We start from the raw sequence: 27,922 nt of genomic DNA, 5'->3' as shown, positions 1-27,922 counted from the left end.
GGGGGAGGGGGAAACAGAGACTCCGGACTGACGCCGGGCTTCCTTCGGTTTCAGCTCAAAGGTGCGGCCAGGGAGGGAAAGGAAATAATAGAGGAGAGACTTGATGTGTGTTCCTGTTCCCGCAGCAAGAGCTATTCTGTGTCGGCCCCTGACGCCACCGTACACTCCGCCTTCCAGCGCGCTCCCGCACGCGCCCGTCCAGCCACCGCCACCACGCGCCTGTGCTGCCCGAGGCTCCGGCTCAGGCGCGAGGACGCGCCCATTCCCCCACCCCCTTAAACAGGAGAGGCCCTGGCCTCCCCAGCCTTCCCACCCTACCCCACCCAACAGGATGGTCACTCAAGCCACCCCAGGCCTGTATTTCCCCTCTTACCCGGCCGGCCAGTGGGCCGGCCTCCCTTCCCTTCCCCTAGTCGTCCACACCCACGCGTACAGAGGGGCCGGGGCCTCCCTCAAGCTGCGGCCTCGGCCTCCTCCCCGCGCGGCAGCTGGTGCCTCCCCGGCCCTACGGGGCTCACGCGCACGACACAGCCACAAGATGTCCGCTCTGACGGAACTACTGCCAGCTGCCACGCTCCGCCCCTCCCCCCTCCTCCTGCCTCTTCACCGCCGCGTATCAGTCCGCCAACGCCGCTGTCGCGAGCACAGGACGAATCTAAGGGCGAAGGGGAACGGTTTACTTCCTATATCCAGGGCCGAGTTTATCTGTGCTACCCCCGTTTCCTTCTTTTCGGAACAGCACCTTCTTACTAAACAGATCGGAGATTGGACTGTGAGGGCGGGGGCCGGAGGCGGGTCATGGGCTGGGGGAAGGGTGGACGAGCGGCGGAAACCCTCAGACTCAGAGAAGCATCGAGAACCGGAAGGAGACCATGGCAGGAAGGTAATGGAACCGGCAGCTGCGCGGTCGAGACCCACGCCCCTCCCAGCAGCGTCCCCCAATTTCCTCACTTGGTATTGAGGCGGCGGATCTCGCGAGAACGTCGGGGCTGGCTAACAGGAGCTATAGCGCTGCAATGACTTAAGGGCAGTTTTGTGCGCTCTTCCGGATGGGGGCCCTCCCCCAAACCTACAAATTCTCGCGAGATGCAATAGGCACCGGCTCGAGTTGGGGCGGGCCGTCTCCTGGAAGCACCGCCCCTGAATGCTTATGCTGGTGGGAGGGAGAGGAAATGGAATTCCCCGGAGTGGTTAGAGCGCGCGCCGACACATCCGTCTTTCACGCGCCCAATCAGGAATGTGCGGTGGGAGGTACCGCGGTTTAATTACTAGATACCTCTAGTGGTTGATCCGGGCTTTTGAAGTTTTCGGTGAAGCAGGTGAGCGGTATTTACTCTCCTGCTCGTTTGGGCTGGTTAACCAGTGGGAGGAGGCACCCCTCAGAATGGAAACAATCATTTTAAATAGAGCCGGCGGGCTGCTGATCTGCGCTCTCACTTGCGGAAATACAGCGCGTGGTTTTGTTTTGTTTTGTTTTTTGTTTTTTAAAGATTTTCTTTTTATTTAATTGACAGAGATAGAGACAGCCAGTGAGAGAGGGAACACAAGCAGGGGGAGTGGGAGAGGAAGAAGCAGGCTCCCAGCGAAGCAGGGAGCCTGATCAAGGGTTCGATCCCAGGACCCTGGGATCAGGCCCTGAGTCGAAGGCAGACTGTAGCGTATTTCTGACCTAGAGGGTCAGTACTGAAGAGTGGGCCCATATAGCCCTTCCCAGAATTACAGCAGCCTAGAAATCAAATTCAAGTATGAATAAACATGCAGGATGGGAAGTTAGGGACGGGCTATTTATTTGCCTCTCGCCGTCCGCCAAGATGGAGGTACTGGAATAGGTTTAAAAACTTTTTCTGCCTCTTGCTCTGTTTCAATTTCTAGATTCGCAAAGTTGCAAAACTCAAGAGATCAGAGTTTTGGGTCAGAAAAACTTACCACTTAACTGAAATATCGAGGGGGTGCAGAAATAGAAGGATAGAATTGGCCTATTTTAATATGCCGGGTGTAAAATATGGAGAGGGTGGTTTTGCTCGCTAGTGTATCCTTCAGGCAAAGGGTAGTACAACATTAATTTTTGAAAGGAATAAAGGTAAGAGCTGACTTGTTTAAAGCTTTCTAGCATTCCTTTCTAACTTAACGAAGTAGATATTTTAAAGAATTAAATAGAAATATAAACTTGTGTTTAAAATATACTTAAAAAAAAAAGAGGGGCGCCTGGGTGGCACAGCGGTTAAGCGTCTGCCTTCGGCTCAGGGCGTGATCCTGGCGTTATGGGATCGAGCCCCACATCAGGCTCCTCTGCTAGGAGCCTGCTTCTTCCTCTCCCACTCCCCCTGCTTGTGTTCCCTGTCTCGCTGTCTGTCTCTGTCTCTGTCAAATAAATAAATAAAATCTTTAAAAAAAAAAAAAAAGAAAAGAAAAGCAGCAAGTTCTCTCATGTTATGATAAAGTATTACCTAATAACTAAAATAGGTCTGTGACGAATGGTCTAATGTATACTGTTTATGTGACCAGAGTGTGTGTCATAGAGCAGTTAGTGAAACAGTGCTTCTCAAACTAGTATCCATGTGAATCACGTAAGGATTTTGTTCAGAATGCAGTTTTGATTTAGTAGGCCTTGGTGGAACATGAGATTTTACAGTTTTAACAAACTCCCAAGTAATGCAGATTATTCTGGTCAGAAGACAACACTGTGAGTAGCAGAGCACTAAAGTGCTCATCACATATCCTATTTTTGTTCTACCAAAATAATCTTTGTTCTCTGTTTAACTGATCTAATATAGTAGAAACACAGAATTAGGCAGTTGGGATGGAGGGTGAAATCCAGGTTTGAGTTCTTGCTCTGTTCTCATTTGTGTGATACTGTGTGGTTGCTTACCATCTTAGTTTCTTCCAAACTGAACTATACATAATAATTGCTGGCCTTTTTCACAGGATTATGGTATGGTTCAGATGTCATAATGTATGTGAAAGGGTACTGTAGACTACAGTGCTGTGTAAACATAAGATACTAATGTAACCAATCAGACATTAACTGGCCATAATGGGAAACATGTAAGAATAATCATAAATATAGGTAATGTTTATTCAACACTTGTCATGTGTCAGGTACGGTACTTATTAACCTCCTTTTACAAATAAAAAAACTGATGCAGAGAGAGATTAAGTTACTATTCCCAGGGTCACAAAGCTAATAAATGGCAGAAGTAGAATTTGAACCCATGCAGTTAACTTCAGGGTATTTTTAACAAGCGGAGTTACATATTGTCTTTTAACTTAGGAAAAACAGGAGAGTAGGATGTTTTATATTTCTACTTTCAGTGTCCTCTGAATCTAATTTTGTTTGACTTAGTTCTCCCTCTGTTTTGTTCTTTCAGAAGCCAAGGTTACAAGAGTGGTAGAAAACATTCCTACCTACCCAAAGGGAACTCACTATATGCAGAAAGTCCGTAAAGAAAAGTCCCAGATAAGCCAATTTGTATTACCCTAATCTAAACAAGCTTCAGTATGAAAGTATAATGGAACATGTTAATGCTCTTAATCAACAAAGCCCAGCAGACTGGGACCAATTTGAGGTCAGAGTTCTTAACTTTCATGCTACAGACCACTTTGGCAGTCTGGTGAAGCCATGAACTCTTCTAAGAATAATGTTTCTAAATGTGTAAAATAAAATTCATGGGAACAGTTATAATGTGATAGAAAGTATCTCATCCCTAGCAGTGATACAGACATAGGTAGAGCTCTTTGTTGCTTACATTCAAAATTGAAGGAAATGCTAAATTTCAGTTAGAGATTAGTAAAAATAAAGATGCTTCCCCCCCCCCCCATCCAAGTTCACATACTCCCTGGATTCTGTCCATGAACTTCATGATAAAAAATTTTGGGTAAAGTCTAGTGGGCTTATTCCTTTTGGTAGGCCTTGAAGGGATTGTGAAATTTCAACATACAGTTATAATTTATATTCATAACAGTAGTGATTCATTAAAAAAAAAAAGTTTAATTACTACCAGTATACTCTCATTCAGAATGCATGGAATTACACAATAGGTTTAGGAAATAGTTTTATCCCATTCATTGATTTTTTTTTTTTTTTAACTATACCTATAAACATACCCTATGGAAAACTTACCTATGCAGATGACTCATTCCCCAAGCATTCTGGTAACTTAGGTTTTACTATATCATTCTTATTTATTACATGCCTTTGCAAATAAGATGTGGCAGAAGAACTGCAAAATGAAAATAATAGCCAAAGATGAAATTAAAATACCGTATAAAATTTTTAATAAGTGTTAATAATTATTATTTGAAGTACTATGTGTGGGGTCTTTTATTTCATTATCTTATCAAATCTCCATTATATAGATGAAACACTCAAGGTCTTAAAATTATTAACTAATAGAGTCACGATTTAAATCTAGGAAGTCTTACCTCAAAGCTCACACTCAGCCAGCAAGCTGTTTATTTTTTAGTCCTTTGACTATTAGCCAATATTAATTTGCCTAATAGTACAACAAGTACATATTTGCTGCCTCAATTATTTATGCATTTCTTAGTAGTGCATGTAAAATTCCACCCAGTGACTGAAAGGAATTTTCTAAATTCTTCCTTTGCAGCAATATTGGATAAAGTATCCAACATCACCTTTAAAAAAGTAGGCGACCATTTGGGGCTGGAAAATTGTTTTGCAGAGATTTTTGTTGCAATGGAGTTTTGCTTAGAAGATGAAGAAATCTTAGAGGTAAAATTAAAAGGAACATGGCCTAAAAGCATTTTGATGCTTTAGGGCAGTTTAGGATTCGCTGAAAATTTAAAGCACTATTTACATATCTAGTGTTAGAACTCACTTTACAGTTGCAAATAAGGTTAAAACTTTCATTCATTTGACTATTTGGATTACAGTGGTTGAAATGGCTCTCTGATAAAAAGAAAAGACATGTTTTTTATATTACAGACTTATAATGGGTTAAAAAGCTTTTATATATAAAAGAAACATTGTCATTCAAAAATTAATACAGATACAAAAATGTTGAAAAGATGAGCTTTAAAAAATCCTTCTTAGTGAATATTGAAGTCTCAAAAGCTTTCTAATTATGGTAGATCAGATGTTGCGTGAATTGATGTAAAACACAAGAAAAATACAAAGGATCAAGAAAATTAGTATAAAAGTGGCAATGAAATAAGTAATAACTAATGAAAGTGTGTCAAAGTGCTAATGTTATGTGAATGTATCAGTGAAGCCACTTAATTATAAAAATCCGAGTACCAGGGTTAATTAAATGTACTTGTGAATGAATGAATATAGTTAACATAGACCGATACATATACTTGGGTTTATTGAGTCTGTATTTTCAGATCTTTGTAACTTTGTCATGGAATTTTATAACTTGCTAAGGATACTGGTTCTAACACACTGTATGCCATTTTATTAGTTTAATTAAATTGTAAATGCTGCGGTCCAGATTTTATATTCAGAATCTATGCTTACATTTGCTGCTTGGAATAGGTAATTTAGAACTCAGGTCAACTAAATGTTATTTCATTTTGTTTGCATAAAAGTGAAATTATTCCTTCTGTATACTTTACCAGTTCAGAATCTTATTTTATGATCAAGACAAAAGAATGTGGTTTAGGGAACTGTACTTTATTTATGCTAAGAACATCATTTTGACCTTAAATTAAGATGGTTTCTGGTATATAATGAACCATGCAGAAATGTTTGAGCTAAAAATAAATTTGAGCATTTTCACATAAAAACATGTATACATGAATGTTCAGAGTAACATTATTCATAATAGCTAAAAGGTGGAAAGAAACAAATGTCCATCAGCTGAAAAATAGATAAATAAAATGTGGTATATCCATATGATGGAATAGTATTAGTTAATAATAAAATACTGACACGTGGATCTTGAAGCTTGAAAATATTCTAAGTGAAAAAACCCAGACATAAGGCCACATGTTTTATTCCATTTATAGAAAATGGCTAGAAGAGGCAAATCCATAGAGACAGAAAGGAGATCACTGACTGCCAGGGACTAGGGACAGGGAGAATGGGGAGTGATTGCTAAATGAGTATGGGGTCTTTTGGGGGGAGATGATGAAATGTGCTAAAATTAGATAACGCTGATGGTTGCAGGACTCTACAGGTACACTAAAACCCCCTGAGTTGTTCACTTGGAAAGAATTTTGTGGTATGTGAATTACCTCAGAGTTTAAAAAAAATCTAATTGGAACCAAATGTGAAATCATCCTGAAGCTTATGACTAAATATTTTCAGTATCTCAACATTCTCAGGTTGCTGATGATAAATAAGATACAGCATCCTTATAAAATATGAAAAATTTACAGCCAGCAGTAGGTTTTTCCTTCAATACAAACAGTATAACCCAGATTAGATTTTAATACAATAAGCCTTTGCTATCAGTTTTAATTTGGGGGTATTTTCACCAATCTTAATGAATAAAACATACTGATGAAAGTTAATTTTAAATAGCACTGTATTTCCTTGAAAATAGGAGTTCATAATTATGGCCAGAAATAGAATACATCCAATTACAAATAGTCTATTTTAAATAGATAAAAATTTTCTTTAAAACTTCGGATGAATTCAAGTTAGGTAGAGAATCATGGATAAATCATCTAGATAAGGATTTGGAGGATTAGGTAGTGTCAAATAAGAAAATAAACAATTTAGTAACAAGTTTGATGTGCTTTATTGAAGGGAAACAATCCATGAATTGGGGGAGTATACTACCTAACAGACAGTAGAACACTCTTCTCAGGGGATTTTGGGCAGGAAACAGTTGTACAGACCATTAGAAGCAGTACGGTGGTAGCAGCATGACTGCCTAGGAGGGTAAGGTAAACTAGCTAAAGCTGAGTTAAAGGACTTTGATTGGTGTATGCTAGGTTTCCCCGGCAGATGTTTTCCATAAGCTCTGCCTGATTTATGTTGAGATTTGTGACCACGTGGGCCAGGCCTCTGAGGTGGCCTCCGTTTTGCGGATCCCAATATACAAATTAACTTTATCAGTACTTAACTAAAAAATAAATACTTTGAATTAATATTACTTTCCAATAATAAATACAATCTTTGTTGCTTCAATAACAATATAAAAAATCCAAAGGAAACAGATACTGTAATTTAGACCAGAAATGGATCATTGTTCTACCAATACTGGGTTTGATTATTTAAATATATCTATGTGAGAATTCTTTAGTAAATAAATTCTTTTATTAAAGAATTGTTAAGAGTGATGGGAATGCTGTACATAGTGGTTCTGAAGGATCTGATCTGTGTAGTATCTAAGTAATTTAATGGAGGCATTAGTTCTGTTTTGTTTTAATATTTATTTATTAGAGCGTGCACACGCACAGGGGGCAGGGGGAAAGAAAGAGTTTTAAGGAGACTCCATGCTGATTGCAGAGCCCATGTGGGGTTTGACCTCAGGACCCTGAGATTATGACCTGAGCCGAAACCAAGACTCAGATGCCTCACTCACTGCGCCAGTTTTTAATAACACGCTATTTGGTACCTGTTGATTTTTTCATTGCACAAAAGCAGTGATTTTAACACATGGCACTAAAGAATGAAAGTAAGAAACATTTCACTATGTCTAAAAAAACCTTAACGAATTTGGCTTACTTGGTGTTGAAGAAATGTGACAGTTTCAGAGATGTCCCATTTTCAAAGCATGTTAAATCCCTAAAGTTAACAAATAATAATGAGATTGGTCTTTACCATATATAAACTTGGTAAGAGAACAGTGTGATGTAGGTTCTCCATCTTATGAACAGACTCATACAAAAATGGAGAATCTTGGGTACTACAATACTTGAAATTCAACAAAACCCCCTAAGATTTAAGGTGTAATTAGTCACAGATTTTTGTGAATTTAGCTTTTCCTTATTTTCCTTCTTTCTATTCTGCAATAATGGAGAGAAGTGGGTTACTCTGGAGCATTTTAGGGATAAGGTTAAATGCCTACTCCTGATTTGGATAGGGCTATAATCAGGAACAAAAGATAAGGACATTGGAGACTACATAGAGAGGTGTGCAGAAGTGGGAAGAAAAATGTCAAAGGCAGAACTGTTCTTAAAGAAACAAGGAATAAGGAGGATTTTTTTTTTCTTCCTCCACTTGCTCAAGCACTAGAAGATCTACCCTCAGGCATAGAATTCAGGCCATCACCATTATGGTGGTTCAGTTTTACACAACTTGATTGCCATTTCTGTACTTGCTAACTTGAAATTTAGTCACTACAATGTTCACATATGATAGTGCATTCTGCCTTCCAAAAAACCTCCTCATTTATGGCTTTTAAAATATCCATTTATAATATGGGACTGCTTTTAATGTAGGTTGAGGCAAAACCAAGAGACTCATACAGTTTGTCTGTCAACCATATTTGGGTCTAACTAGGTCAAGTGGAAGTTTCTCCCTAAATGAAGGTTTAGATTGAAGAATGTTAATGTAATAGAGACCTATTGATACAATTACTCCCATCTTCCTAAAAAAAATATATTGAATGCCTATTATATGCAAGGCATTGAGCTGGATCCTGAAGATAAATAGATGAATGACCCAGATGTCACCTTTAAGAAAGCCTTTTAATTGGGGAGACCATTAAGGATCAGAGTCACAAGTGCATGCATAGAGTAACATTAAGGTAGTAATTTAGCTGGGGGTGCTCAGGGCAAGGTTCTATATGGAAGAGTTGTCTTTAAAGAAATGAAAGAAAGGCATAGCTGGGGGGCAAAAAAAAAAAAAAAAAAAAAAGGAGGAAGCTTCCTAGGCAGAGGGAACAGTCTCAGAGAACTTGACCTGTAAGTTTTGGAAAGTACAAGTTTGGCAGGTACTTTTGGTGCAGTTGGGGAGTGGGGGAGGGCAGAGGAAAGAATGAATGAGAAGAGACAAAACAGTTGAAAGACAAGGCTGGATATATGGAGGGCCTTAACATACCACGGTAATGAGTTCAGATTTTATTCTGAAGGGTGTGGGATGGGAGAATTGAATTTTAACATTAAGTTGTGATCAGATTTTAATCACAAGAAGATAACTATGATAGCAGTGTGGAAGATGTAACTGAAGTGTGTGTTAGGGTGGAGACTAGAGGCAAAGAGACCACTTGGGATGCTACTGAAATAATCTAGATGAGATGTCATTGAGAGAAAGACCTAAAATAGTTGCAGTATTTGCACTCAGGATCCATAGTACAGTTAGTGTATTGGCTGGGTAGCGTTTACATTAAGGAAAAAAAAAAGGGTTTTTTAATCTCCTCCAGTTATTTTTATTAGAATATTATAATAAAATCATATATAAAAAACATTACAATAAGCTATAGCATTGTAATAAAAATAGGTTAAGACCTAACACTTGGTATGAACTCTATGCTCTTACCTTTTAAAGAACCTTGAAACTAAAGTTTATAAAATGTAGACAAATATAAACTAATAAAATTAATATCTGTGTGTAATCTATGTGCTACTTAAGTTTTTTTACTTTTCACAAATTTCCTCTTGAAACGTAAATACAGAACTGCCACGAATTAGGGTCTTCTAAATTTGGCATGCCTGTACTAACTGTTGTGTTCCATATATGATGACCAGTTTTCTCTACTAGATTAAGAGACCTTTGTTCATTCTTTCACTGATATCATTTGGCTTTCACATGGCCAGAAAGAAGTGTTTATTTTTTATTTATTATTTCTGTTCTCATTTGCCTGGACAGAGTGCTGTTACACAGTACCAACAAGATCATAAACCTAAACCCAACACAGGCTCTGGAATCACATGGCAGTATTTAGTAATAAGTGGTAGTTATTGTGATTTTGACTATGTATTAGAGATTAATGAAATAAATCACGAAATGGGAAAAATCTGGTAAGGAATTCAAAGATTCTAGTTTGAGAAACACTGATGTAGAGGTTACAAAAACCCCTTTGTCACATACCTAAAGTCGTCATATTTGTCTGTATTTGTGACTCTTGAGTAGAGTCAAGAAATGCTAGGTAGGTAGGAAAGATAAGTAACTTGTTTCTTTTTTTTTTAATTTTTTTTTTTTAAGATTTTATTTATTTATTTGACAAGGATAGAGACAGCCAGCGAGAGAGGGAACACAAGCAGGGGGAGAGGGAGAGGAAGAAGCAGGCTCATAGTGGAGGAGCCTGACGTGGGGCTCGATCCCATAACGCCGGGATCACGCCCTGAGCCGAAGGCAGATGCTTAACCGCTGTGCCACCCAGGCGCCCCAGTAACTTGTTTCTAAAGTGAAAGTAAAGGGGCAGGGAAGGGCCTAGATGCATTTTAAGGTTCATTCCTGTCCTGGAGCTAAGAACATAATATCTAATAGGAAAGTAATTCTGTCTCCAGGTCAACCCACAAAGGGCTATTCTCTAAATCCAACCTCTATGTTTCATGTTACTATGAGAAAATAGTAACTATGAGAAACTCTGCAGAGTTTCCAGTTGCTAGAGCAGGAACGATCTCTGTCCATCAGAATGAGACATCCTACCTTTCTGTTTTGTTAGCGAGAAATTCTCCTACCTTCAAGTAACAGGAATTTATTACTTCCTATAACTTAGGGCAAGAACTCAAGCAGAGCAGGATAATTGAACTGAGGGTAAAATATTGAGTGGTCAGATGAAAGCTTTCAAAAGTTGGAGATTGGTGGCCATGGAATCTGTATATTTAACCTTAAGTGTCACTGTATGGTTTAGGTTGTCCCTGGGACCCCCTTCTTTTCTTTTTTAGTGCCAGATTGGTTCACTCACGTTCCTCTCCCCTGCCATTATCAATTGCTCCCTAACAGAAACCAACAAGCTTTTTTTCCTATCCTGCTAACTAGGCAAGAATATAATCTCTCAGAATACAAAAGAAGAATACAGTTCTTTTTTTCCTCATATTTTTGTTCCTAAAGCAAGTATGTACCGTGTTAAGTTTTCATAAGGGTTTTAATTTCAGGTAATAGGATGTTAGTATTTATACATGATTATAAGCAAGCTGCTGATAGTACAAAGGTCAGCAAGAGAGTAGTTGCAGTGATATAGTTAAAGAACTGTCCATTTGATCCTGGTTTCCTTCCTGTCATCACTTCCCAGCCTCCACTCAACAGATCAGACTTAATAGAAAAAAAAAAATCACAAGATTCAACCGTACTTTAAAGGAAAATTAAAAATGGTTATTGCAATACTCTTGATAAATTAGTATAAGTTCAGTGGCTTAAAACAATAGCTATCTTAGATATTGTGAGGTTGGAAGTCTGAAATGGGTCCTGCTGGGTAAAATCAAGGTATAAGCAGGATTGGTTCCTTTCTGGAAGTTCTGGGGCAGAATCTCTTTTCTTGCCCTTTCCAGCTTTTAGAGGCTGCTAGCACTGTAGCTGGTGATCCCCTTCCATCTTCAAAGCCAGAAATGGCCGGTTGAGTCTGTCTCACATCCTGTCACTCTGACACACTTGCCTGCCTCCTTTCATTTATGAGGATCTTTGTGGTTATATTGGGCCTGCATGGATAATCCAGGAAAATCTACCCATGTGAAGGCCAGATGATTAGTTGCCTTAATTCCATCCACAACCTTAATTCCCCCCTGCTATGTAACAATATATTCACAGACTCCAGGGACTGGGATGTAGACATCTTCGGTGGGGGTGGAAGATCAGGGGGAGACATTATTCTGGCTACTACAGCTATTTATAATTCCATGGGTACTCTTGAGTCAAGAGCCACTTCTTCCCTTCCCTCTATCAGGTATCATTTTATTCATTCAAAATGTATTTGACTACCTACTCAAAATATCAATTGTGAAATGGTATGGAAAGTTAAATATATTATGGATTAGAAACTTGTCAACTAATTTTGTCACTGATGACTCAGAATTTTACTGAGGCAGTGTTGACAGAATTAAAATGTAAGCACATTGGGGAGTGAATGGAAAGTGAAAAAATGCAGAGCTTGGTCATGATAGGAAGTTCGAAGATAGGGAATTAGCTTAGAGTAACTAAGGAGGGTATTTTTTTTAGAATGGGAGAGATTCGAGTATATTTATAGTCTAGAGGAAATCGTGAGAGATGAGATACAGATTAGAGATGAATAAATGGAGTCATTTCCTTCACAAAATCTGACTAGGTAAAAAATGGAGTATTTGATTTTGAATAATGGGGAAACATCAGACACTAGAGGGAAGAAGATTAGAATGGGTAAAAATGGGGGCGCCTGGGTGGCTCAGTCGTTAAGCGTCTGCCTTCAGTTCGGGTCATGATCCCAGGGTCCTGGGATCGAACCCCGCGTTGGGCTCCCTGCTCAGCGGGAAGCCTGCTTCTCCCTCTCCCACTCCCCCTGTTTGTGTTCCCTCTCTCGCTGTGTCTCTCTCTGTCAAATAAATAAAATCTTTTAAAAAAATGGGTAAAAGTGAAGATAACTTTAAGTAGGAAAAGGCAGGAAGTTGACTATTAATACTCAGTTTTTTTAAACTTAATTGGAAATCTGTTCATCTGTTGATGAATACTCAGGTTCCTTCCGTATCTTGGCTATTGTAAATAATGCTACAATAAACAGAGTTGTGTAATCTTTTAAAATTAGTGTTTTCATTTTCTTGGGTAAATACCCAGAAGTGGAATTACTGGGTCATATGGTATTTCTATTTTTAATTATTGGAGAAATCTCCATACTGTTTTCCATAGTTGTTAACATCAGTTTACATTCCCACCAAGAAAGCATGAGGGTTACGTTTTTTCCACGTCTTTGTCAATGCTTATTATTTCTTGTCTTTTGATACTAGCCATTCTGACCGGTATGAAGTGATAGCTCATTGTGGTTTCAATTTGCATTTCCCTGATGATGAGTGATGTTGAGCATCTTTTCATGTGTCTGTATGTCTTCTTTGGAAAAATGTATTATTGTATTATTATTATTATTGTATTATTATTATTATTATTATTGTATTATTATTATTATTATTATTATTATTGTTAGTACTATTATTCTGGTGTTAAGTTATATGAGTTTTTTTTAATATATTTTGGATATTAGCCCCTTAGCAGATATATCATTTATAAATGTCTTCTCCCATTCTATAGGTTGCCTTTTTGTTGTGTTGGTAGTTTCCTTTGGTGTACAAAAGCTTTTTAGTTTGATGGTAGTACAAATTATTTATTTTTGCTTTTGTTTCCCTTGCCTGAGGAGACATATCCAGGAAAATACTGCTTAAGTACAAGAGTTTACTGCCGATGGTTTCTTTTAGGAGTTTTGTGATTTCAGGTCTTACATTTAGGTGTTTAATCCATTTTGCATTTATTTGTATAGTGTAAGAAAGTGGTCCAGTTGCATTCTTTTGCATTGAGCTCTCCAGTTTTCCCAACACCATTAATTGAAGAAACTGTCTTTTCCCCAGTGTATATTCTTGCCTTCTTTGTTGTAGATAATTGACCATAAAAGTGTGAATTTATTTCTGGGCTGTTCTGCTCTATTGATCTCTGTGTATGTTTTTGTGTCAGTACCATACTGTTTTGATTACTGTATCTTAGTAGTACAGTTTGAAATCTGAGATTGTCATACCCCCAGCTTTGTTCTTTCTTAAGATCGATTTGGCTATTTGAGGTCTTTTATCATTACACTCAAATTTAAGAATTATTTGTTCTAGTTCTGTTAAAAGTACTGTTGGTATTTTGATAGGGATTGCATTGAATCTGTAGGTTGCTTTGGGTAGTATGGACGTTTTAACAATATTAATTCTTCCAATCCATAACCACAGAACATCTTTCATTTGTGTCTTCTCCAATTTCTTTCACTGATGTCTTATAGTTTGTAGAGTACAGTTCTTTCACCTCCTTGGTTACATTTATTCCTAGGTAATTCTTTTTTGATGCAGTTATCAGTGGGATTGTTTTCTTAATTTCTCTTTCTTGTAATTTGTTCTTAGTGTATAGAAATGCAACAGATTTCTGTATATTGGTTCTGTATTTAGCAGATTTACTGAATCCATTCATTAGTTCTAATAGTTCTTGGTGGAGTCTTTAGGGTTTCCCATATGTGATATCATATCTGCGAATAGTCAAAGTTCTAATTCTTCTTTACCAGTTGGGATGCCTTTTATTTCTTTTTCTTGTCTGATTGCTGTGGCTAAGATTTCTAGTACTGTGTTGAATAAATGTGGTGAGAGTGGAGATCCTTGTCTTAGTTCTGATTTTAGAGGAATGCTTTTATCGTTTTACTACTGAGAATGATGTTAGCTGTGGATTTGTCCTATATGGCCTTTATTACGTTGAAGTACAGTCTTTCTAAGCCCACTTTGCAGAGAGGTTTTATAATGAACAGGTGTTGAGTTTTGTCCAAGGCTTTTTGTGCATTTTGATCAGATGATTTTTATCCTTCATTTTGTTAATTTGGTGTATTATGTTGGTTGATTTGAAGGTGTTCAGCCATCCTTGCATCCCCCAAATAAATCCCATTTGATTGTAGTGAATGATCCTTTTAACATATTGTTGAATTTGATTTGCTGAATTTTGTTGAGGATTTTTGCATCTATGTTCGTCAGGGATATTGGTCTGTAATTTTCTTGTTTTTGTAGTGTCTTTGGTTTTGATATGAGGATATCCTGGCTTCACAGAATAAATTTGGAAGCATTCCTTTCTCATCTATTTTTTGGAATAGTTTGAGAAGGATAGGTATCAGTTCTTTAAATGTTTGGTAGAAGTCACCTGTGAAGCTGTCCGGTCCCATACTCCGGTTTGTTGAGAGTTTTTTATTACTGATTGCATTTTGTTAATAGTAATCCATCTGTTCAGATCTGATTCCTCTTGATTCAGTCTCTGGAGATTGTATGTTTCTAGGAATTTATCTGTTCTAGGCTGTCCAATTTGTTGGCGTGTAATTTTTCACAGTAGTCTCACGACCCTTTATATTTCTGTGGTGTCAGTTGTCAACATCTCCTTTGTTTCTGATATTTTTTTTGAAGGATGGGGGAAGGGCATAGGGAAAGGGAGAGAGAGACTTTTTTTTTTTTTTTTTTAAAGATTTTATTTATTTACTTGACAGAGATAGAGACAGCCAGCGAGAGAGGGAACACAAGCAGAGGGAGTGGGAGAGGAAGAAGCAGGCTCATAGCAGAGGAGCCTGACGTGGGGCTCGATCCCACAACACCGGGATCACGCCCTGAGCCGAAGGCAGACGCCCAACCGCTGTGCCACCCAGGCGCCCCGGAGAGAGAGACTCTTAAGCAGGCTCCACACCCAGCACAGAGCTGGATGTGGAGCTCAGTCATACAACCCTGAGATGTGACCTGAGCCAAAATCAAGAGTTGGACACTTAACTGACTGAGCCATCCAAGCTCAATTCTTTCTCTTTTTTACTTGATGAGTCTGGGTAAAGGTTTATCAATTTTATTTTTTCAAAGAACCAGCTCTTTTTTTTTTTTTTATAAGTAATTGATCTACTACCATTACTATATGTTTGCTTTTGCAAGTGGAATTTTTTCCTTTTATAATTTTCTTCTTATTGTGGCCTTTCCATTTTGCTTATGGAATTCCCTTTAATATTTCTTGTAAGGCTGGTTTGGTGGTGCTGAACTTTAACTTTTGTTTATCTGGAAAACTCTTTATCTCTCCTTCAATTCTGAATGATAACCTTGCCCAGTTCTTGGTTGTAGATTTTTTCCTTTGAGCACTTTGAATATATCATGCCACTGACTTCTGGCTTGTAAACTTTCTGCTGACAAATTAGGTAATAGCCTTATAGGGTTTTCCTTGTATGTAACTATTTGCTCTTCTCTAGCCACTTTTAAGATTCTTTATATTTAGTTTCGGATGTTTTATTTATTATATGTCTTGGTGTGGCCTGCCTTGGGCTCACTTATTTGGGGCTCTCTGTGTAGCCTAGACCAGGATGTCTGTTTTCATACCCTTAAACTTATGGAGGTTTTTAGCTGTTTTCTCAAATAAGCTTTCTGCCCTTTTCTCCTTCTGGGACCCCTATAATATGAATGTTAGTATGCTTGATGTTGTCCCAGAAGTCCCTCAATCTATTCTTTTTTTTTTTTTTTTAATTTGTTTTTACTGTTTGGCTTTGGTCCTTTCCATTACCCTGTCTTTCAGATCACTGCTCCATTCTTCTGCATTCTCTAATCTGCTATTGATTCTCTAGTGTATTTTTCATTTCAGCTATTATATTCTTCAGCTCTGATTCTTTTTTATATTTGCTGTCTTTTTGTTGAAGTTCTCACAGAGCTGTATGCTTCTCTCACTCTGGTTAACATCTTAATGACTGTTACCTTGTACTCTTTATCAGATAGATTCCTTATCTCTTTTCATAGTTTTCTTTCTGAGGTTTTGTCTTGTTCTTTTGTTTGGAACATATTCTTCTGTCTCCTGATTTTGTCTGACTCTGTGTTGTTTCTGTATATTAGGTAGGTCAGCTATGTCTCCTAATGTTGAAAGTAATGGCCTTATGTAGAAGGTGTCCCATGGGGCGCAGTAGCACAGTCCTTTGTGGTCATCAGAACCAGGTACTTCCCACAATATCCCATCTGGGCTGCATGCACCTTCCTGTTGTGACTGGGCATGCTGCAGGCATACTGGTGGGCAGATCTGGCCTCCAGCCTAGCTGGCTGCAGTGATTAGCCATGACTACTGTGGGCATACTGGTGGGCAGGGCTGGACCCCTGTGCACTAGCTAAGAGATATGACTGTAGTGGGTGTGATGGTGGATGGCATTAGTTCCCAGTGTAGCTGGCTAAGAGTCTTAGCCACAACTGCTGTGGGCATGCTGGTGTGAGGCTAGCACCCCCCACCCCCACCCCTGCCCAGGGCAGGAATTGCTCTGGAGGTGCACTGGCCTGGGCCAGGGCTGCCCACCATGTGCGGTGGGGTGAAGGTTGTTTTGGGGAAACACTGGTCAAAACTGAGGCTGCTGGGGTGCCCAGCTGGCTCAGTCGGAGCATGTGACTCTCGATCTTGGGGTTGTGAGTTCCATCCTCATGTTGGGTATAGAGATTACCCCAATAAAATCTTCAAAACAAAATAGGGTGTTTGCCAGGTGTGGTGCCAATTGGGCTGGACAGGTCTGCAGGGGAATGCTGGGGTAGGGCAAGTGGTATTATCAGGACAGACGGAGAGTATCAGAACTGGCTCCCACAAGTATCTGGCCAGCTAAGCTGAAAGAAGGCAAGAAAAATGGTGCCCACCAGCATTTCCCTGACCCTTCAGCATATACCCTAAAATTAGTAAATTTCCTTCATGTATAACCCAGGTGCTTTTCAAACTGCTGCCTCTGTGTTGGATCTCAGACCAAGTGATACAGTGCTCTGATCCTTTGAGTGGAGTCTTGGTTTCTTATAGCCTTCTGCCTCTCTTGGAGTTAAGGTAAGCCCTGCTGACTTTCAGAGGCAGTTTTATGTGGGTTTACTTCCTTTGTGCAGGTCCCCAGAGCCAGAGGTGCCTGATGTGGGGCTTGATTCTCCTTGCTCCATAGAGAGGACCTCCATTCCTGTGATATCCCTCCTGCTTGTGGGTTGCTGTGCCAGGGGTTTGGTTCCTGAGTCTCTGCCCTTTCTACCTTCTGAATGTGGGTTTTTCTTTATATCTCTAGCTGTGGAAAAGCTGTTCTGCTAATCTTCAGGTTGTTTTCAGAGTGACTTGGATTAAATGTAGTTGCAGCCTTGGTGTGTCCCTTGAGGGCTGGTGAGCTCAGAAGCTTTCTACTCTTCCATCTTCCTTGCAGTTGGTACCTTTTGTAGTGTCAAATCAACAGCTTTCTCAAAAATTAATACTCCCATCTCAAGAAACTCAAATGGCAGAATAAAAGTTTATATGCGACATGGGAAGGAGTACAGAAAAAAGTGAGAGTGGCATTTTAAATTTAATCAAGAGTCATTCAGCAGGTATTTATTGAGCAACTACTATGCATTAGCCTCTGAGCATGGCTTGTGGAAAACGTAGATGATTTTCATACTTTTTTCCCAAGAGTCCTTAGGTCTACAAAACAGGCTGCCTGAGTTAGAGGCTGAAGCCTTGCCCATTCAGAATCTTTATCACTTTTCCTTCTATCTCCAGTCCCATACCCACTCAGGATACCTCAGATGGTTCTGTGAGTATCCCTAGTGTTCAATGAACAGAGTCTGAAAAACCAATGGTCTAATGAATATTAATACCAAAGCCTTATTATAATAGTCATGTTAGGAACAAATAATATGAAATATATTAGAGATAAGTATAAAGATAGGCACTCAGATGAAGAGAATCTGGCCTAACAGCAGACATGTGATAAAGACATGAGAATTGCAGTTGCTTGACATCTCAATATAAACCAGCAAGTGCTTAGGGCTGCCCAAAGAACCTGTACAGTTTTACTCTGAAAGATGGAAATATGTGGGCCAGAACAAAGCAATTGCTTTGTCCACATCTCCATTGGTCAGACCACAGTTTTAAAGTTTCTTTATAGCTTTATTGAAGTACAACTGACATATGATACATTTTATGTATTTAAAATGTACAGTTTGGTAATTTGACATATGCATATACCCATGAAACCATCACCAAAATCAAGATAATAAACATATGCATCACTACAAGTGTCTGTGTACTCCTTTGTAAACCCTTTCTATTGTTCCCTCAACCCCTCTCTCCTATATCCACAGGAAGCCACTGATCCGTTTCCTGTCCTGTAGACTAGTTTGCATTTTCTACAGTTTTAAATAGAATCAAACAGTATGCCCACTGTGACCTTTTTTACTCAACATAATTATTTTGAGATTTACCTATGTTGTATCACTCAATAGTTCATTACTTTTTGATTGTTGAGTAGTAGTCTTTATGGGTATGCCACAATTTCCATATCCATTTACCCATCAGTGGACATTCTGGTTGTTTCCAGTTTTTGTCTATAACAAATATATATATATTTTTTAAGACCCTATTTATTTATTTGACAGAGAGTGAAAGAACACAAGCAAGGGGAACAGCAGAGGGAGAGGAGAAGTAGGCTCCCCACTGAGCAGGGAGCCCAACTCAGGGCTTAATACCAGGACCCTGGGATCATGACCTGAGCTGAAGGCAGACACTCAACTGACTGAGCCACCTAGGCGCCCCTATAACAAATACTCTTGTACAAGTGTTTGTATGGACATAGGTTTTCATTTCTTTTAGGTAAATAGCTAGGAGTGGAATAGCTGGATTCTTTGATAGATACATGCTTAACATTTTATGAAACTAGCAAGCTGTTTTCCAAGTGGTTGTACCATTTTACATTCTTCCCAGCTGTGTATGAGAATTCCAATTCCTCCTGACTTGCTATGACTTTTCAATCAGCCATTCTAATATGTATATAGTGGTATATCTCATTGTCATTTTAATTTGCATTTACCTAGTAACTAAAGATATTCAGCATGTTTTCATGTACTGCTTTGCTATCTATATTTCTTCCTTGAAGAAAGGTCTCTATATTTTTCCCATTGTTTATCGAGTTCCTTTTGTTTGTATTTATGTACAGGTGATACAAATTAAACATTTACAGGAGGCTTAGAAGATTTTGAAAAAGTAAAGTCCTAACAAGGTAACACATACATGGAGGAATATGAAAAAGGCACGAGGGACTCAACTCATATTGGTTAGTGCCTAAGTTACTTCCAAAACTAAGTGTGCAGGCAGTAATCTGCTAGAGTTGGCTTATGCTGCCTTATAAGTGCCAATTTAAAAAGTTCTAGAAATTTTGCAGGCTGTTAAACACAGCCGTTATTAATAATTATATAAGCTGACAATTATGTTAAAATCCAATATATAAGACTTAATAATACTCAAAATTTACTTCCTCATTTTTACTATTTTTCATGTTTTTGTGGTTATGTCTATCATATCCATATGGTAAAAATACCATATTATAGTTTATGATAATTAAACATCTCTAGTTGTGTTCTGTGATGTCCTGTGGTAGCTTGAAATGAGCCACAGTGGGAGTATTTACCGCCCAGAATTTGCAAACACCACAATCAAAGGCTTTTTTTTTTTCCTGGTGAGCTAGTTGTCAAACATTTATCAGCTCACCAGTAATGACAAGGACCTTCAAACTGTGCTGACTTACTGTCCATGACGAATAATCGAAGCGTTAGTCACATGGAGAACTCACCTTTGTGAAACACTTAATTCCTCAAGAACAGATCGGTATTTTTGCTGCAGAATAAAGCTTACAAAACCTATTTTCCTTGCTGCTCAGGTCTTGTGTTGTTGTTTTTTTTCTCACTTCCACGTACCCTGAGGTGGACAATGCCAAAGTCTACTGGATAAGGGAGGATGCCAATACATTATTTCTGTGGTCCCATGTAAAAAATACAAAATATTTTATCTGAAGTAGAGCTAGAAGGGCTGTTAAATATTAAAACTTGTAATGGGAAAAAAAAATAGGAAAGGCAAACAGCTCTATATAACCAAATTTCTATCCATGTAAGAGTAGGGGAAACTAGAGTAAAATGAGAGGGAGCAAATGATGATATAAGAGGAATGTTTGGTCTAAACACCCAATCAGCTTTCTAAAGGTGGACGAAGCATTTTTTTTTTAAGTCTAAACTTACTAAAGATGCTGGTTGTTATTAGAAATGTAAAGTTACAGATTCAGTAACATACTACAGCAGTCTAGAGATAATCAAACTATGGGGGACAAGTTCTTAGTGCAAAAGATAGAGCTACTGCTATGGTTGAGTGTCCATTACAATTTAATTTTAAAAACAGCTAGGAGAAGCTAAGCATTTCAAAAGGAAAAGAAACCATCTTAAAGTTCACAGTCCAAATTAAAGGCATATACATTTAAAATATAAAACAAATATACCATGCGTATGATTTTCTTTTTCCATTTTTTTTTTTAAGATTTGAGAAAGAGAGCATGTGAGTGGGGGGGGCAGAAGGAGAAGGAGAGAGGGAATCCCAAGCAGACTCCCCCCCTGAGCACAGAGCCTGACGAGGGGATCGATCTCAAGACCCTGAGATCATGACCTGAGCTGAAACCAAGAGTTGGATGCTTGGTCATGCATCCTGGCTCCCTGATCATGCATATGACTTTCAATAAGATACCTATTATGTCTCACATGAAATTCAGATAGAAGTTAAAGAAAATGTTTGCCTGATTTAGTAAGGTACTAGTAACCTAAAGTATTAATAGTGATAACTGTTTAGAGTGTTGTATACTGAAGAATATCAGTTTGGTATTAAATTAGAGGGAACAAATAATCCTTAAACCAGTCAATGCTCATGTAATCACTTTACTAATAAACTGAACACAATAGATGGAACTTTTATCAAATTAGCAGGTATAGGCTTTATTTTTTAAATTAAAAATGAGGAAATACATATTCCCAAAGAGATACCATTCTTTCTTTCAAAACTTAAAATTTCATAAAGGAGACTGAATCATCTCACATGAAAATATCTAAGAATATATGAAACTAATAGATGTAACAGAGAACTGCCTGCTGAACATTTCCACAATTAAAAGGAAATAAATCACTGTTTTCTCCCTAACCTTTGTCCTAATCTCCCAAATCAGTTCCTCTCCTGACTGATTTAAGTGACTCTATTTTCTAGTCACCAGGATTCATTTTTTTCTTTCACCCTCCTCATTCCTTACCAGTCTCCATTTTTACTTCTTTGGATCTTCAAATGCATATTACACCTTAAATTTTATAATATACATTTAAAAAGATTCTTATCATCATCATATTTGTATAACCACTCTGAGTTAAGCAAAAATTATTAGCGCTTCATCATTCTGCTAAAGGCCTCTAAGGTGATGGGCATGTAAATAAGCAGAATCAGACAGGTTAAATGACTTGCCCAAGTTGACAGGACCAGTAATTACAAGTCCTGTGATTCTAATGTCAACATTCTTTTCATTACATTATGATGCCTGTCATCAACGACTCATATTTGGTCCATTACTATAGATTCCCAGTGGGTTTCTCTGCCTCTATTCCTACTTCAGTCTATTTTGCATGTCACTATCAGATTAAACACAGCTTTCATTAAAAGATACTACAATGAAGAAATTTCCAATGGCTTCCTATTATATAGAGAATACAAATCAGAACTTTATCTCTGCTTTTATACATGAAATCTCTAATCAAACTGGGCTCCTCATGTTCCTTCAAATATACTTGTGGGGCACCTGGCTGGCTCAGTTGGTTAAGTGTCTGCGCTTGGCTCAAGTATTATCTCCAGATCCTGGGGTTGAGCCCCATGTCGGGCTCCCCACTCAAGGGGGAGTCTGCTTCTCCTTCCCCCTCTGCCCTCCCCACAGCTCATGCTCTGTCTGTCTAATAAGTAAATTTTAAAAATATCTTTTAAATATATCACAACTTTCCTGAGACTATGCCTTTACTTCTAGCGGTGTTTCCTTTCCTTGAGTTACAAATCCCTAAGTAACAGTTATTGTAGGTGACCTGGACAGAAATTGTGTGTGTGTATGTGTATACATATACATACACACATACACACATATATATGTGTCTATATATGTGTATATATATATATACACACACACACACAATTATGTTTATTACATATTTATAGTTTATATCCTAAACATGTACAACTACCTTGTGTGTTTTGATAAGAGAGGGGCAGGGGCATTCAGTAAAATTTTTAACATTAAAAATGAGTCTTCGGGTGACTGGCTGGCTCAGTTGGTGGAGCATATAACTCTTTTGATCTCGGGGTTGTGAGTTCAAGCCCCACTTTGGGTGTAGAGATTACTTAAAAAATAAAAAAAAAATTTAAAAATGAGTCCAATGCAGTTCCAATTCTGGTAATGAAGAACTAGGTGAGTTTTGATCATGCTTTAGCTGAGAACGAGAAAAGTGGACCAAGAAAAAGAAAACCATGTTTCTTTAAAGGCACTGAAAAGCTGCCAAGTTGATGAAGATTACAGGACCAAGATCTAGGAAAGGGAGACATGTTGGAGAGATGCTTGAATATCTGGGGCCCCCTTTCTGCTGGAGGCATTGGTCCCTTCCAAAAGCAACTGAGAAGGTAAACATTTTTTTTTTGCAAGCTCACAGGCCTAGGAGAGGGGGCAGGGAGGTTGAAAAACAAGTTTAGGGGCTCACCAAGGAAGAGATAAACATCTCAGCCTTTCAGTTGAGATCCTGAAGGGTTGCTGCCTAGTAGTCAAAGTGAACCAAAAATAGATCAGAACTGGAAGGGACTGAATCATCTCTGGCCCTAACTGTGGAGTATAGTGATCTGAATCTACTAATAGCCCCAGTTGAGCTGCCTAACGGAAGCAAAAGAAATCCTCTCTAGAGGAAAGTAATGCTATCCAGAGCTCCAAAATACTTCTGCAGTATTTTGTATATAATATCCAGCACACACACAAAATAATCAGGTATATGAGAAGGTATGACAAAACCAAAGAAGCAACAATTCATAGAAACAAAATCCACAGGGATTATGAAACAAAGATTTTTAAATGCTGTTTAAAATGCTCAGGAACTTAAAATATAAGAATAAGAATGTGTGTAAAGAATGGAAACACAAACAAATGGAAATTCTATTGTTGAAAGACCTCCAACAAATTAAAAACCCAGTGGATGGACTTAATAGTCAATTATATAGAGCTGTAGACAAAATTAGGGAACTGGATGAAATTCAGAACAAAATGCTCAGATTTACAGAGACAAAAGGATGAAAATATGGAAAAAAATTTTTTTAAAGTGAAAGAGACTTATGGTATAGAATTTTAAAAAAAAGTTTAATATAGTTATAATTAAGACCCATAAGGAGAGGAATGAGAGAATATAACAAAGTGACACCTGAAGAGATGTCTAAAGTAAGTAAAAGGCATCATACCTTGGACTGAAGAAACATTATAAACCTTAAGCAAGAAAAAGGCAAAGAAAACCACACCTAAGCACATCGGAGGAAAACTGCTGAAAACCAAAGAGAAAAATTTTAAACATCCACAGGAAAAAGGCAAATACTTTAAATGAATGACATTATGAATGTTATTCAAATGAATGACAGTAAGACCACTGCTTTGAAACCAAAATGATGCTATCTTTAGAGTACCAAAGGAAAATATCAACTTAGAATTTACGTTCAAACAATATAACTTTCAAATATTGAGACAAAATAAAGACATTTTCAAACAAACAGAAATAGAATTTGTCACCAGCATTTCTGCCTTACAAGAAAGAGTGGACCTTGGATGGAGAGAAATGATCTCGGATGGACGCTCTCAGATTATGGAAGAGATGAAGAGCAATGACAAGGAAAAATATGTAGGTAAGTCTCAATAAATAGTAACTTTACAAAACAATGCTAATATACCGTGATGTTAAAAACATACAGATTTAAAAACATAACACAGTAATTGAGAAAAGAAGGTAAATAGACTTACAGTGGTCCAAGGTGTTCTCATTGTCCAGCAAGTGGATAAAGTACTAATATATATTAGGCTTTTAAAAGTCAAGGATATACATTCTAATTTCTAGAGGAGTTAAGAATATTAAAAGAACATAAAACCAAAAAGCTAATCAAAAGAAAACAATGAAATTAACAACAACAACAACAACTTGAACAATCCCCAAGAAAGTAGAGAAAAAAGAATGAGGAACAGGTGAGACAAAAACAGCAGGACGACAGCTTTAAAGCCAATATTATCAGTAATTACATTAAATGCAAACTGATTATCCCAATTCAAAGACAAAGACTTTCTTGGATTTATAAAGGTACACCTTTAACCTGTTAAAAGAGACAAATCTTAAGTAGTAGAATGCAGAAAACCTTAAAGTAAAAAGATACATCATGCAAAAACTAACAAAGATGGTGTGATTATGCTAAACCCAAGTAGATTTTAAGCAAGAAGCAATACAAGAGATGAAAAGTTCACCACTGGCACCTGGCCAGGTTGGTTGGTTGATAAAGCATGGGACTCCTGATCTCAGGGTCATGAGTTCAAGCCCCTTGTTAGGCATGGAAAAAAAAAAAGTTCATGTATCCAAGAGTCCTAACAGGAAACAAATGATACACTCAGGATCTTAAAGAAGGTTTACTTATAAAGAGACTAAGTACAAATTGTGTGTAGGGTATAAGAGAATTACAAGGATAGGCTCCAAGAGACAGAAAAGGAAAACACTATTCAGAACCAGGAAGGAGAGAGAATTGTGAAGAGTTCACTTTGACAGAGGCAATGACCTCAGGTCAAGGTATACATCCACTTCCAGGTAACCTCTACTGGAAGGAGCCAGAGGGAATAAATATGCTTACCTCACTTTTTTCCTCTATGCAGTCTCCACCCATCACTACAAAATCATCATGGGGTGGTGTCATTTGGTCCTGAAACCATAAACATTAGTCACCCTAGAAGTCTTCCTATATGGTATGGGAGAAAAGAAACAATTTCCAAAGCAGTGTCATAAAACATGCTTTTTAGCTGCTCGTGAGGCCTAGATTCATAAACATAGTTTCTCTTTCACCATCCATTCTTGGTTTCTCTCACTTTTTGCTTGTACCTCACCCGAATGGGGTTCTTTTTTTTTTTTTTTTTAAGATTTTATGTATTTATTTGAGAGAGAGGGAAGAGGAGCAAGAGAGATAGTGGGGAGAGGAGCAGAGAGAAAGGAAGAGAAAGACTCCTAAGCCGACTCCATGCTGAGTGTGAAGCCTGAGGCAGGACTCGATCTCACGACCCTGAGATCATGACCTGAGCTGAAATCAAGAGTCAGACGCCTAACAGACTAAGCCACCCAGGTGCACCCTGAATAGGATTCTTTACCAGGTGGGGCGCTCCCACATTCATTCTTATGAGTCCTAGTAGAGGTCCTTTTTGGGTTACCCTAGTTTTTTATTGGATTACTGGCTAAGGGAATACAAACAAGCATCTCAGAGAATACCCTTACATTCCATGTATAGCAGCCACGCAATTTTAAAAGGGATCCCAAAGCATCTGAGTGGCGCAGTCAGTTAAGCGTCTCTTGGTTTTGGCTCAGGTCATGATCTCAGGGTTGTGGGATCGAGCCCCCAGTTAGGCTCCAAGTTCAGTGTGGAGTCTGCTTAGGTTTCTCTCTCCCTCTCCCCCCATCCCCGCTTGTTCACTCTCTTAAATAAATAAATCTTACCAAAAAAATAAAGATAAAAGGGATCTCTCAGCCCGCCAGTAGAGTGATCCCCTTCTCTCTTCGTTGGTTAGTGATAGATAAAGCCCAAACCTGCCAGTGACCAGTGTCTGCTTCTAATTCATTGAAACCACTTTCCTAGGAAACATTCGTTTCTTCGGTACTAAGCCCTCCAAAACCACTAAGTCCAAAGTTTCAGGGACCAAAAATTCTGTAAGTGCATTATTAGGTATAATAGAGAACCGAACAGAAGTGCATACATGTGTACAGCACAAGATGTACGCGGGAATGTTCATAGTAGCAGTCCTTACAATAGCTCTGAATGGAAACATCTCCAGTGGCTGTCGACCATGGATAATGGATAAATCTGGTATATTCATTAAGTGTGGTATGTTGAATGTGGGGCATATTAGTGTGGAAGCTATTAAGTGGCTGCTGATTACATAGTTATTTTCACTTTATGGTAAGTCATAAATATATTTGTGTACTTTTCTATATATGTGTTATAATTCAATTAAAAAGCTTTAAAATAAATGCATATAATAGCCTTCTTGTGTGTAATATTTAGTACTTGTACTGAATGCTTTTAAGATGTTTTTCCTTGTCTTAGTTTTATCAGTTTGACTCTAACACGCATTGGTGTGATTTTCATTGTAATTTTCCTACTTGTGGTTCACTAAGCTGTGGGGGTCTGTAATTTCATGCTTTCACTGAATTCAGAAAACATGCTGCCAGTATTTTTTAAAAATTAGACATGTATAAAATAAAGGGTCCACTCTCATCTCCACTATGTGTACTTTCTGGGAAAGCTGGCACTGTCTATTGATTACTGGGGTTAAGCATATACTTCATTCTCTAGGTCAGCATCCTAAATTTGCCAGTTATTGTCTCCAGGCTGGCCCCATAAACTGAATCAGTTTTCCAGTTTGTTCTAAGTTCTTGTCCAGCCCGTCAACTCATAAGCCACGAACAATGAACCAGTGTATACCCTTACCCCAGGCCATTGTCTCTTGAAGTTCTTCTCAATGAAAGGATTTCCCTTTGCTATTGTGTTTCAGGGCCACTAATGGTGATGGTGTTGTGGAGTGACCACTCACACCCAGTACTGCCAGTTCACTGCAGATCCTTTTGTGAATTAACAAGACTGGGTGGCTCGGTCGGTTAAGCGGCTGCCTCTGACTCAGGTCATGATCCCAGGGTCATGGGATTGAGCCCTGCATCAGGCTCTCTTCTCCCTCTGCCTCTCTCTCTCTCTCTCTTTCTCTGATGAATAAATAAATAAATAAATAAATATCTTAAAAAAAAAAATAAGACTGACATGTTTTTCTCTTTCATTAATTGGCCAGAGGAACTCTTATGAAGCCAGTTTATATGGATTGCGGGAGAAGTGCTGAAGGGTTAGGGGCTGGTACCACTCGTAGTCTGAGTCACCTGCTCATTCCGTTTAGTTGTGACGGTGTTCCCAGTCTTGTAGGGAGTGGACTGCTGTCGTGCCATCCGGTTGTATGGTTTGGTGAATCACATAACGCCAGTTCATGACGGGTAGTTTGATTACTCATGCAGGCCCTTGATGTCCTGTGGTCAGGTGTTCCATCTCTACCCGGTATCACCAGCAAATCAGGAGCTACTTTTCAACAAAAACAAAACAAAACATTGGTGGAGGAAGATAGATCTTTACTCAAAAACCAAGGAATCTGCGTTGTAATTCTCCTATTGGCACTTAGCAGAGGCTTCCGATAACATCTCTACCCCAGGAACTTCCAGTACCACTGGGTCTGCCCCATTATAAGGCTCAATTGGCAAGACGTTTGCTCTGGGCTCCACCGAAAACTACAGTTAC

At 38.6% G+C, this 27,922-nt stretch overlaps 2 protein-coding genes across 24 annotated transcripts in view; one reads left to right on the top strand and one right to left on the bottom strand.

Annotated features, from left to right (window-relative positions):
- UBE2D3 (ubiquitin conjugating enzyme E2 D3) overlaps positions 1-1,084 on the bottom strand; it is a 28,615-nt gene extending 27,531 nt beyond the window's left edge. For 3 of the 7 annotated variants that reach the window (XM_034671441.1, XM_034671436.1, XM_002916491.4), the window contains exon 1: positions 434-571. The gene's annotated coding sequence lies outside the window, so the exon portion shown is untranslated. Of the gene's footprint in view, positions 1-373; positions 572-680; positions 881-951 lie in introns of those variants that run through there. The other 4 variants (XM_034671438.1, XM_034671439.1, XM_034671437.1 and 1 more) reach the window with 4 other exon arrangements.
- On the top strand, positions 68-27,370 carry LOC117804398 (tyrosine-protein phosphatase non-receptor type 23-like). 17 transcript variants are annotated; one of them, XR_004628772.1, is made up of 4 exons: positions 68-883; positions 17,235-17,347; positions 22,861-22,996; positions 27,141-27,256. XR_004628772.1 is itself a non-coding variant. In XM_034671430.1 (4 exons), the coding sequence occupies exons 1-4, from the start codon at positions 104-106 to the stop codon at positions 27,245-27,247; spliced, it is 1,089 nt and encodes a 362-aa protein (XP_034527321.1). In that variant the 5' UTR covers positions 68-103; the 3' UTR covers positions 27,248-27,370. The 17 variants fall into 17 exon arrangements, 6 of the variants coding, with proteins under 6 accessions (XP_034527321.1, XP_034527323.1, XP_034527324.1 ...); XR_004628773.1 differs by lacking the exon at positions 27,141-27,256 and adding an exon at positions 19,473-19,589 and having other exon boundaries at positions 22,861-25,577; XR_004628771.1 differs by lacking the exon at positions 27,141-27,256 and adding an exon at positions 24,122-25,574.
- The last annotated feature ends 552 nt before the right edge of the window (positions 27,371-27,922 follow it).

Source organism: Ailuropoda melanoleuca, chromosome 11, assembly GCF_002007445.2.
Source record: "Ailuropoda melanoleuca isolate Jingjing chromosome 11, ASM200744v2, whole genome shotgun sequence".
Lineage (NCBI taxonomy): Eukaryota > Metazoa > Chordata > Mammalia > Carnivora > Ursidae > Ailuropoda > Ailuropoda melanoleuca.
This window is presented reverse-complemented; position numbering and strand designations above follow the sequence as displayed.